General features: G+C 36.0%; 1 protein-coding gene across 8 annotated transcripts in view; it reads left to right on the top strand.

The window, feature by feature from the left end:
- The window catches only part of BRWD1 (bromodomain and WD repeat domain containing 1), a 128684-nt gene that overhangs the window by 88779 nt on the left and 27345 nt on the right, over positions 1-12560 (top strand). For all 8 annotated transcript variants that reach the window (XM_016938541.3, XM_009427702.4, XM_016938540.3 and 5 more), the window contains 6 exons: positions 218-329; positions 957-1018; positions 6736-6891; positions 7119-7239; positions 9990-10115; positions 11792-11864. In XM_016938541.3, coding sequence (XP_016794030.2) covers positions 218-329; positions 957-1018; positions 6736-6891; positions 7119-7239; positions 9990-10115; positions 11792-11864 — 650 coding nt within the window. The remainder of the gene's footprint in view (positions 1-217; positions 330-956; positions 1019-6735; positions 6892-7118; positions 7240-9989; positions 10116-11791; positions 11865-12560) is intronic.

Here is a 12560-nt window from a genome sequence, read left to right as displayed (position 1 = left end):
TGTTAGAGTTGTAAAATACATCTAGAAATGCATTTAATCTAAAAGTTAAATTTTTTATGCCATATTTTTCTTGGTTTGTTTAGGAGCGCTGCTTGCCTGTTTTTGTATTGTGCTTTTGGCTTCTTTTTTATCTGTATCATATGGTATTTTGTAGATTAAAAAAATGTTAATGAATGTTAGCAGAGAAATGCCTCAGACTTGATCATTTCTCTCCTAGGTGACAGATTCCGCTCTATTATTGATGATGCTTGGTGGTTTGGAACAGTGTTAAGTCAAGAGCCATATCAACCACAGTATCCTGATAGTCATTTCCAGTGTTATATTGTTAGGTTTGTATACAGATGAAAACTAATCATTTCCCAGTAATTCAGTGTGGCAGGTTGCTGTATAAATAATACATTTCTGGTTTTTAAAAAAACATGGTTTTTATCTGTCATTAAGTCATGTCAGGCTGACCCGAAATGTCTCTCAGACATGCACCTACTCTTTGTTTCCTATTCACTAGTACTCCCCTTGGTTCAGGTTCTGCTTGCTTTCCTGGAACTATTTCTGTAGCCACCTAATATTTCCTTTACCTCGTATTGTCAGTGTCCTAGTTCAGAAGCAGATACTATATCATTAATCTTCTTCAAAGAAACCTTTGATGCCTCTTCATTGGCAATGGGATAAAAACCATTGACTGTGGCTGTAGTGGAATTCAAGGGCTTCATGCCTTGTCTTTCAGTTATTGTTTACTTTGGGTGCAGGCCACATAGGATTTCTGGTTTTGTTCTTAAACCTGTTATTTTAATAATATATCCTTCTTAAAAAAATTTACTGTTAATATTTAAAATTGTACTGCTGCAGTGAGGTTAATTTTCACATTTTGTATCTTTTGTTTACTTTTATAATGGATACCTATTATCCACATTTTGTTTTTATGAAAGGCTAACCAGAGATTTGTTGTTTTTTAACAGGTGGGATAATACTGAAATTGAAAAACTTAGCCCATGGGACATGGAACCAATTCCTGATAATGGTATATATATTTGTTAAATAATGAAAACATTTTATTTTTATAATATGTACATTTGCCAGTGCACATGGAACAAACATATTTGTATTCTATGATCAATATATTCAAATTATTACAGTAACTGAACTTTACTGAAAGAAGACAACAGCATCGTGTTTATCTGTTTTGTTAATTCTTGACCTTAGATTCCAGCTTGATTTTGGCTGTACCTTAGTAGCTTGCTGTCGTTTCTCATGTAACCCTGCATTAAACTTAACTCCTGGCTGGGCGCCATGGCTCACGCCTGTAATCTCAGCACTTTGGGAGGCCAAAGCAGATGGATCACCTGAGATCAGGAGTTCGAGACCAGCCTGGCCAACATGGTGAAACCCTGTGTCTACTAAAAATACAAAAAATTAGGCGGGCATGGTGGCGTGTGCCTGTAATCCCAGCTACTTGGGAGTCTGAGGCAGGAGAATCGCTTGAACCCGGGAGGCAGAGGTTTCACTGAGCCGAGATCGCGGCTACTGCACTCCAGCCTAGGCGACAGCGAGACTCCATCTCAGAAAAACAAAACAAAAAATTTACATCCTTCATGTAGCCTCTACTTTGCCTACCTCATTCTTAATCTTTTACCCTTGGTCTTCCTTCAAGGAAAAGATTGAACTTGACTTCCATCTGTCTTCTGCTTTACCTCAAGTTGTCTTATTATGGATTTTCTACTGAAATAGACAACTATTTAAAGCCAGCCTGTCCTCCAGTGCTAGCATCCCACTGCTGTTGGCCTTCCAAGGGCCTGGTACCTACACTTAGCTCATCCCCTCCAACAATTTTAATTTCCTCCTACCTTTCTCCAGTCAGGTTTGAATATGTCTCTTAGACCTTATATTTGACTTCATGAAGCATTTTTGTTACTGAATTATTTCCCTTTTGCGAAACTTTTTGAAAGGGTACTCTATATCTCTTGCGTCCATTGTTTTCACCACCAAGCTTTCTTTATGTGTTTTTACTGATTTGTAACATCCTTTGATGTTTTTCTCTTTTTATAATTTTCAAGAAAATCTCTGAATATCTGTATTTTGATATTTCTCTTCAATATGTACTCTCCATTTTTATAGCACGTTAAAAAACTTGATTTCAAGATAATTTCAGACTTAAAAAAGGTTAAAAAAAAATAGTACAAGGATTTTCTGAATACCTATATTTCCCTTCTTATACAGCTAGCACATTGTAGTGATCAAAATCAGGAAATTATTATTAATACGATACTATTGTCTATAGACTTTATTCAGATTTTGTCTGTTTCACTAATATTCTTTCACATTTTGGATTTGTCATGTCATCTTAGTCTTTAATCCAGGATCCCTCCGTTTTTCACTCTTTCATGACTTTAAGGCTTTTGAAGATTACTGGGCAGTTATTTTATAGAATTTCCATTAGTTTGGGTTTGATGTTTTTTCTCGATTAAATTTAGGTTTTGCATTTTTGGCAAAAATGTCAGAAAGGTAATGTGTCTTTCTCAGTGCAATTATTTTAGGATTTTAATAATTTGATTTAGGGGGTATGTGTCAGGTTTCTCCAGTGTAAAGTAAATACTTTTTCCATTATAATTAGTGTCCCATGGGGATATATTTATGTGCTGCAAATAATCTTGTTTCTTATGCTGTTTCCACTCACTAATTGTAGCATCCGTTGATAATTCTTGCCTCAAATAATGATTTTTTGTTTTCATTGTCTTACATGTATTAGTTGGAATTCTACTATAAGATACATCTTCTCCTTTCCCATTTATTTATATTAGTATGTACTCAGATTTTTGTAAAATAAAATCAGTGTTCAATTGTTATCATTATTTTGTTGCTACCTTATTGCAGATTTGGCCACTGGGAACCCCTTCATGTTGGCTCCTATGTCCATTTGACATTTTCTTTTGAATCGCCTTTGAGTGTTTTCATAGCTTCTGGCAATATGCAGTGTTCAAGGCTCACCTTGTACTTTCCCTACCTCAGCTGTGGAATCAGGCAGTTTTTCAGGGGCCATGGCCTGTTTGATTGGAGAATGGCATTTAGAAACCAAGATATTTCTTGTTATTGATGAATAATATTCCATTATATGGATATAACACATTTTTATCCATTCATCAGTTGATGGGCATTTGGATTGCTTCCATTATTTGGCTGTGAATAGTCCTCCCGTGAATATCATGTGCAAGTTTTTTTTTCTTTTGGGTACATATGTAGGAGTGGCATTGCTGGGTTACGTGGTAACTCTGTTTAACCTTTTGAGGGCTCCAAATGGTTTTTTTGGAGCAGGTATACCATTTTACATTTCCAGCAACAGTGTATGTGGGTTCCAATTTTTTTACATCCTGGATACTTTTGTTTTTTTTAACTTATAGGAAGTATTATTGTGGTTTCGATTTGCCTTTCTCTGATGCCTAATGATACTGAGCATTTTTTCCTTTGTTTATTGGTCATTTTTATATCTTTGTAGAAATGTTCAATTTCTTTTTTCTTTCTTTCTTTTTTTTTTTTGAGACAGTCTCCCTCTTTGCCCAGGTTGAAATGCAGTGGTGCAATCGCGACTTACTGCAACCTCCACCTGCCAGGGTCAAGTGGTTCTTGTGCCTCAGCCTGCTGAGTAGCTGGAACTATAGGCATGTGCCACCCAGCTATTTCGCCATGTTGGCCATACTAGACTTGAACTCCGCGTTGGCCTCCCAAAGTGGTGGGATTACAGGCGTGAGCCACGGAGCCTGGCTGAGAAATATTCAGATTCTTTCCTCATTTTTAACTGTTATCCATTAGTTTGGGATATCATAATTTCTTCTGTTCCCTTAAATGGTCTCTGTATTTCGGGGCTTTTCTGGATTTTTTTTTGTTTTTTTTTTGCTTTATTTTCTTTTACTGTTTCATTAGGATAATTTTTATTGCTGTGTCTTCAGTTTTTATTGCTGTGTCTACACTATGTTAGTGTAAAATTTGTTACATATGCATCTTTTTAGTTTTATGTTTGGAAAATATTAGTTATTATTGCTTTGTTTTATGAAATATTAGCTATGCTTATAGAGTAAATCATATAACTACATCACATATTTGTTTCATGCACATTTCTTGAATGCCTACCATTTGGGGGGCATCAAGTTAGGCACTAAATAGACATTATGAGAAAAGATTTAGTTTTTTCCCCTCAATGATGATATACATTCAGAAATGAATAACACATATTGTGCTCTTTTGAATTTTTTTTTTTTTTTTTTTTTTTTTTAAGATGTAGTTTTGCTTTGTTGCCCAGGCTGGAGTGCAGTGGCGCAATCTCCACTCATTGCAACCTCCACCTCCCAGGTTCAAGTGATTCTCCTGCCTCAGCCTGTTTAGTAGCTGGGACTACAGGTGTGTGCCACCATGCCTGGCTAGTTTTTGTATTTTTAGTAGAGATAGGCTTTTGCCATGGCCAGGCTGGTCTTGAATTCCTGACCTCAAGTGATCCCCCTGCCTCGGCATCCCAAAGTGCTAGGATTACAGGCATGAGCCACCATTCCTGGTGTTGAGTCTTTTTATATTTTTATCTTACATATTTATATTTTCTTTCGGAATATCTTATGTATCACCAGCCAATGTGTTTATAGTATTCACCTTACTGCTTGTTGTTTTCATCTCTAAAAGTTGGATTTGGGTGTGTGTTTCATGTCTTCCATTTATATATGTTTTTAATGAACATGCGTAATATAATAACTGCATTCATGTCTTTGCTAATTCTAACATATGTGCCAATTCTGGTTGGTTGATTAATAAATCTCTTCATTATGGGTATTTCCTAATATATTACCTGTGTTATAATTTTACATTTTATGTCAGACATTGTGAATTTTACCTTGTTGGGTGCTGTATATTTTTGTATTCCTGTAAGTGTTACACTTTGTTCTGTCACACAATTAAGCTAGTCGGAAACAATTTTATCTTTTTAAGATACGGTAGATGGGTTTGGAGCAGTGCTCAGCCTAGAACTGATTTACTTTTGACTTCTAAGGCAAGACCCTTTTATGCAATGTATCCATTGCTCTATGTATCATGCAGCTTTTTCAGTCTGGCTGAGGGGAACAGGCATGGGTGCTGGCCCTTTTGTGCATCAGGCCTTTGTTATCACATGTCTTTCATTTGGTTCTTTTCCTGGCTTCCTGTCATTTCTTCACACGTGTGGGTTGATCAGTATTCACCAGAATACCTGAGGAGACCAGCCCAGGCAACATAGTGAGACCCCCTTTCTCCCCATTAAAACAGACACACCCACACACCCACACCCCTTGCCCAAAGTCATAGTTTTTAGGTGGTATAGATGTGATTTGAACTCAGATCCCGGCTTTGATAAACCAGTGTTTTTTAAAGCACTTTATGTTGCCTGCCTGTACAGTGTCTTTCCTCTTCCTTTTGATGAGATAAAATACTGAAAGCATAACTCTGAATTACAGTATAAAAATACACATTTTGGCTTATTAGGGCAGTGGGATGTCTCTGCCTGCTTCCCCCACATTTCTTTTATGTTCATGCAGAAAATAAAATGGAAATCCTTTTTCTTTTTGCAAGAACATGAATTATAAGCTTATAGGAATCATTTATCATCCATGTTTAAAAAATTCCCATCTCTCAGCTAAAAGACTACATCATATGACTTAATTCTAATAGGTCAACTCTACTGAAGTTAAGAGCATTCCCAAAGAATGCTCTATATAAAACTTGTGTGTATGTTTGCAGGAATCTTAATGGATATGTTTCTAGAGGAAATGTTCCCATGAGCATTCTCTCCATCATTTAGCAGCTGTTAAAATGATGCTCTTCCCAATGCCCTTGTTCCCTCATTGTGAACGTGCTCTGAGTTAACCTGGTAGCCAGTACACAGTACACAGTAAATGACATTTCTTATCTGTATGTTAGAACTGATATTCAATAAGCTAAAATATTTTGAGCTTCCTCAGATTTTCTCCTTTTTTTTTTTTTTGAGACAGAGTCTTGCCCTGTTGCCCAGGCTGGAGTGCAATGGCACAATCTCGGCTCACTGCAACCTCCACCTCCGGGTTCAAGCTATTCTCCTGCCTCAGTCTCCTTAGTAGCTGGGATTACAGGCTGGCTAAGTTTTGTATTTTTAGTAGAGATGGAGTTTTGCCATGTTGGCCAGGCTGGTCTCGAACTCCTGACCTCAGGCGATCCACCCACCTCGGCCTCTCAAAGTGCTAGGATTACAGGCGTCAGCCACCCTGCCTGCTTCTCCTTATTTTTTCAAGAAATACCAGTCTGTTTCATTTGCGCTCCCTTAAAATTTAAGAAAATTAGCCATTTGTCACGTGGGATTATTTTATCCATTTTGACTTGACTTTTTAAAAATTTTAATTTAAAAATTTTAACTGTATGTAAGCTTAAAATTTTGAATATTGTCAGGTTCAATTTGTGTTTTCAGAGGCCTCAGGGTTAAGTTTGCCTCCTTGAAGAAATAGACTGAAAACTGCAATACTGGCACTCTTATTTTTAATTTTTAATTTGTTAGGGTAGGTAGATTGTGTTTTTACCTGAATTTAAGCAATTTGTTAATCTCAATGAGTAATTTTAAAAGAGTTGCACATTTGAACTCTATTTTTGACTGTGGAGATAACCTAGTTTTATAAGCTATGAAAATTGAATTTTAATACCGTATATATTTATTTTTTGTGTTTTTTTTCTTCCCCTCATTGTTTTTTATGGTATTCATAGTTGATCCACCTGAAGAATTAGGAGCTAGTATTTCTGTCACATCAGATGAGCTAGAGAAGTTGCTCTATAAACCACAAGCTGGTGAATGGGGTCAGAAATCAAGAGATGAAGAATGTGATAGAATTATCAGTGGTATAGATCAACTTTTGAATCTTGGTAAGTTTTTTATTTTTTAGGATGAAAAGTTTTTTTTTCAATTTTTTCATAAAGGTATTTAAAAATACTAGCATAATTGAGGTTTCTGTTCTTTTCTACACTTTGTATTGGTTATCTTTTAATTTAGCCTGTAATGTTAAATGTAGCCATATCTTATGATTTCTAGAGAAGTACCACTTAGAGGCAATGGATTTATTGATTAAAAACTCTCCTGTCTTCCCTAACAGATATAGCAGCAGCTTTTGCAGGCCCTGTTGATCTGTGTACGTACCCGAAGTACTGTACTGTAGTAGCTTATCCAACCGATCTTTACACAATTCGAATGAGACTTGTTAATCGATTTTACAGGTTAGTAGAAACCTGCTTTCAAAATGTTTAAAAAGCTATATTTGGCAGTATTGACTAGGGTAAAGAAAGAAAGAGATAGTGGTAGAATTGGGGGCTGATTAGCATTTTCTGTTTCATTATTCTCTTTCATTGTCAGATGGTGTTAGATGCCTATGGGTAGGTGTGGGTAGGGCCAGGCAGAAGATTGACTACCATATTTCACCCTCGTTTTTTTTTCAGTGATTATTTCCATATCACTGAAATTTTACTTTTATTCCACTTATTTCAGTAAACTTTCACTGGTACTTTAGTAATGAGAATTTTTCTATCCTCATACATGATTGAAGACATAATTTGTTTTAAAATTAATAGCCATAATTGAAGAAACAGTTGTTTGTTTTTCTAATCAGGTAACCAAGGTGCAGAATCTTAAGGCCTCAGTAAATGTTGTGTTTTATTATTTGAACAATAAGACCTTCTATTTTAATTATTCTTGGTAAATAGTGGTTTTGTTTCTCCAGTGGTTTTCATTTGCCAAACTCATGACAGATGGTTTAACAGGGTGGCTACTGCTCCCAGGGAACTGTCAGATGAATCCTCATTTCCAGTGCAGCAGCTGTTGGCAGTCTTTCATCAAAAGTCCATCCATCTGGAGTTACCTATTGTGATTGGCCAAGTAGTTTTGCTTTGGCTACCAGGGCTTCGTTCTGTTGAATATGATATTCCTGAAATCTCTTGGATATTCTTTGTGTCATTTAAAAATAATTTTTGTGGGAGGCCAGGCGCATTGGCTTATGCCTGTAATCCCAGCACTTCATGAGGCCCAGGCAGGTAGATCACCTGAGGTCAGGAGTTTGAGACCAGCCTGGCCAACATGGTGAAACCCCTTCTCTACTGAAAATACAAAAATTAGCCAGGCACGGTGGCACGTGCCTGTAATCGCAGATACTTGGGAGGCTGAGGCAGGAGAATTGCTTGAACCTGGGAGGTGGAGGTTGCAGTGAGCTGAGATCACGCCACTGCACTCCATCCTGGGTGGTGGAGTGAGACCCTGTCTAAGCAATAAAAAAAAAAAAAAAAAAAAAATATATATATATATATATATATATATATTTATTTATTTGTGGGAGCTAAATGATAAGACCACATGGACACACAGAGGGGAACAACACACACTAGGGCCTTTTGGAGGGTGACAGGAAGGAGAGAATCAAGAAAAACAACTAATGGGTACTAGGCTTAATACTTGGGTGATGAAATAATCTGTACAGCCAACCCCTGTGACACAAGTTTCCCTGTGTAACAATCCTGTACTTGTACCCTTGAACTTAAAAGTTAAAAAAAATATATTTCTGTAAGCAATGGTCTGAACAGGTGGTCTCTTCAGGCTTTACTTTTGTTGTGAAGTCTTTAACACAGTCCAAAAAGCAGGTTTCTCTAAGTTTATTGTAGGTCCCAAGAAATTCCTTAAACTGTTCTGAGTAGATTCTGTTATTTATACAGTCATATACTTCTGGCCTTTCTGATGCATGAGTTTCCTTTCTGCTCTGGAAAAATAGTTGTTCAACCTATCCTTGAGTGTCTCCAGTAAGGCCTGATATCTTGTTTAAGCACAGGCTCTCACAGCCGACATGAGTAGGAGGCTGAGAGTTGCAGGGATGGTCAGGCCTGGCTGGAGAAGGGAGGTCCGAGTCAGGGCCTCAACCCTCAATCTTTAGTAATCTGTTTTTCTTAGAAATTTTGTTAAGTTGTTAGATAACTTTATTTTCTTTCTTTGTATGTTTAAATTTCTATTTAACTACATTTAAAAATAATATTTATATAGTTAATACTTGGTCTTTTTGGCCTTTGGAAGATTAATTTCCCAGAGGCACTGACTTTTTATCTTTGGCTTCTAGAGCACTGGTAAGTATAAAATTTCCTATTCTTAATGATTTTTACAGCAGTTGATTGTATTTTAACTTTTATAATTCAACTACTTTAAGAAATTATAAAAAGTCATCTTGAGTCCACATTATCGACGTAATTTATCTCTGTAATTTAACACTGGAATGTGCATTCCAATCAGAAACCACTTGATTGTTTACAGTGAGACTGAAGCTCTTAGTTTTTGTTTGTTTTTTTGTTTGTTTTTGAGATAGAGTCTTGCTCTGTCACCCAGGCTGGAATGCAGTGGCATGATGATAGCTCACTGTAGCCTCGACCTGCCAGGCTCAAGCAATCCTCCCACCTCAGCCTCTTGAATAGCTGGGGCTACAGGTGCGCACCAGTACGCCTGGCTAATTTTTTAATTTTAATTTTTGGTAAAGATGGGGTTTTGCCATGTTGTCCAGGCTGATCTTGAACCCCTGGGCTCATGCTGTCCTCCTGCCCTGTCCTCCCAAAGTGCTGGGATTACAGGTGTAATCCCAGCTTGCTGGGCCAGCTTTTAGGGTTGATGATATTTAACATGTTTTCTTTATTGAGATTCAACAATTTTAAAAGGTACCTATATGCAATATGAAAAGGGAGGGTAGTTTTGTTGGTTTTATGTATGTGATTAAGTAATTTGTTAAGATTTTTGTCCTCTTCAGTTCAATATAATTGCTTCGGTGTCCAATGTATTGCCTATGACTATGATCAAGTTGAGAGCATTAGAAGGTTATTCATTATAACTTTGCACTTATGGTTTAATTATTATTTCACAGTTGTTTAATTCACATGCTGCATTTTTTCACTTGGTTTCTGTCTTCTCATTTTCTAAGCCCTAAATTGTCTACTTTATTTTGAAGGAGGCTGTCTGCGTTAGTTTGGGAAGTCAGATATATAGAAAATAATGCCAGAACATTTAACGAACCTGAGAGTGTAATTGCAAGATCAGCTAAAAAGATAACTGACCAACTTTTAAAATTTATCAAGTAAGTAATTTCATAGATGTTGTGTAAAAGTGACTGCATATTGTGCTATTAACAATCATCTAGTTTTGCCAGGCATGGTGGCTCATGCCTGTTAATCCCAGCACTTTGGGAAGCGAAGGCCGTCAGATCACTTGCGGTCAGGCATTTGAGACCAGCGTAGCCAACATGGTGAAACCCCGTCTCTACTAAAAAAAATACAAAAATTAGCCGGGCGTGGTGGTGGGTGGCTGAGGTGGGGGAATTGCTTGAACCCAGGAGGTGGTGGTTACAGTGAGCCCAATCGTGTGGATCGTGCCATTGCACTCCAGCCTGAGTGACAAGAGCGAAACTCTGTCTCCAGAAAAAAAAAAAAGAGGAAAAAAAAATCATCTAGTTTTGTTTTTTACTCAGAACTATACTTTTTTAATGCTTTACTTTAGATGACATTTCTTTACATACATAATTTAAGTAAAATCTGAGAAACTGAATAATTCAGTTTTTCAACTTTTTAAAATTTTGAAATAATTTTATACTCCAGAAAGTTGCCATTTGCCTTTCATCTAGTCTCCCCTTAGGTTAACATTTTATATAACTACGGTGTACTTATGAAATGTTAAAAAAAAAAATCTTGGTACCATGCTATTGACAGAAAGTGTAGAATTTATTTGGATTTCACTAGTTTTTACACCCTTTTATGTTTCAGAATCTAATCCAGAATCCCCATCAAATTTAGCGTTTTGTTTTCTTAGTCTCCTTCAATTTTTTCTTGTCTTTATCACCTCATCATTTTTATGAATGTTACTTATTTTATAGAGTATAGTTATGTTACTTATTTTATAGAGTATACTTAATTGGAGTTTGTTTGGTATTTTCCCATGATTATGTTGTTTTAATGTTTCAGATTATGTCCTGTGAAAATGTTTGTATACGTGTGAATATTCTGTAGATTTTCTTAAATTCAGAAGTATTCGGAATCAAAGAATGTAAACTGACTTGGAAATTCAGACCCAGGTTCTAGTCTGCTCTATTCTAGTGAGCATTCTTGATTTAGAAACAGTGCCATCGTTTTCAGCATCTAGCTGAAAACTGGGGAGTAACTGATTCTTGTCAGCTTTCTTGGGTTGATTCTGTCCTAAGTCTTGGAGACTCATACTTAAGTTACCTCCTCCCCAGAATCACCTTCTTGTTCTTACTTCAGGAAAATTATCTACCCATTTTTGTCTCCTTTATGCTTAGATATCCATATTTCAGCATTCTTTTTTTCTCCTGTGTGTACAGTAAGATACTATTTGCTTTAATTTCAATTACTTTTTCCCTTATATATATATGTGTATATATATATTTACCTTAAATCAACTGTTTTCCTGGTACTTATTGTGTGAATACTGCTATTGATGATACTTAGAAAAACTCATCCATGTATTCATCTAATTGAGGCCATACATATATTATTTCTGGATTACCTGCTTAATTTGGATACACACTTAACGGAAAACAAGAAAAACCTTCAAGATTCTAAATTAGGATTTAAGATGGCTAGTTACGTTTACAAAGGGTTGGGGGAAAACCTGATATTCCTCTGTTTGAAATTAGGCACGTATAGGTTGGTGAACTGTTTATATTTTAATGTATAATTTGAATCCTTGCCAACAAGTCACTACATCTGCATACTATTAAAGTGAAAATTTGTTTTTTAGGAATCAACACTGTACAAATATCTCAGAACTTTCTAACACATCTGAAAATGATGAGGAAAATGCTGAGGATTTGGTATGAAGTTTGTTGATTTTATAATGGTTTTTGTTAATTTCAAATGGTATTTTTAAAAAGTGAAGAAGAAAATGTTGGCTTTGTAGTACCAACTCTTGTAGTAGTCCAATGAACAAATAGGGCATTTGATAAAATTATATTTTTGAATTTTCTAGATGATTTATGAGGTAATTTGTTTTAGCTAATATCAAAATATATCTAAGTGAATAACTTTAGGTGTGGAATATATTCTCTTTCTATATTTTAGCTAGTGAAAGGTGTATTATATAAAGTACCTTGGAGGCTGGGCACAGTGGCTCACACCTGTAATTCCAGTGCTTTAGCAGGCTGAGATGGGAAGATTGCTTGAGCCAGGAGTTTGAGACCCTGTCTCTACAATAAATAAAAAAGTTAGATGGGGGTGGTAGTGCATGCCTGTACTATAGAACACAAAATGCAGAAACTATAGGAATCTGTATGTTTCTGGGGATTTGTGGATAGAGGTAAAACACAAGTTTTGTATTTAGGAAATGCATGAAACGTCTTTTTATAGCTGTAATTTCAAATTTTAGAATTAGTTCATGTTCTTAGGGAATGAAAAAGGATTATTAAGAATGATTTTTTTTTTTTCAAGCCTGGGTGCCACAAAGATCATCTGGTACTCTTTCTTTGGAGATTTTGTTAATAACATGTTATAACTCTGGTAATACCAAATGT

The sequence above is a fragment of the Pan troglodytes genome, chromosome 22, assembly GCF_028858775.2.
Source record: "Pan troglodytes isolate AG18354 chromosome 22, NHGRI_mPanTro3-v2.0_pri, whole genome shotgun sequence".
Taxonomy (NCBI): domain Eukaryota; kingdom Metazoa; phylum Chordata; class Mammalia; order Primates; family Hominidae; genus Pan; species Pan troglodytes.
The sequence above is the reverse complement of the archived record's forward strand: the minus strand, read 5'-3'. Positions and strand labels throughout refer to the sequence as shown.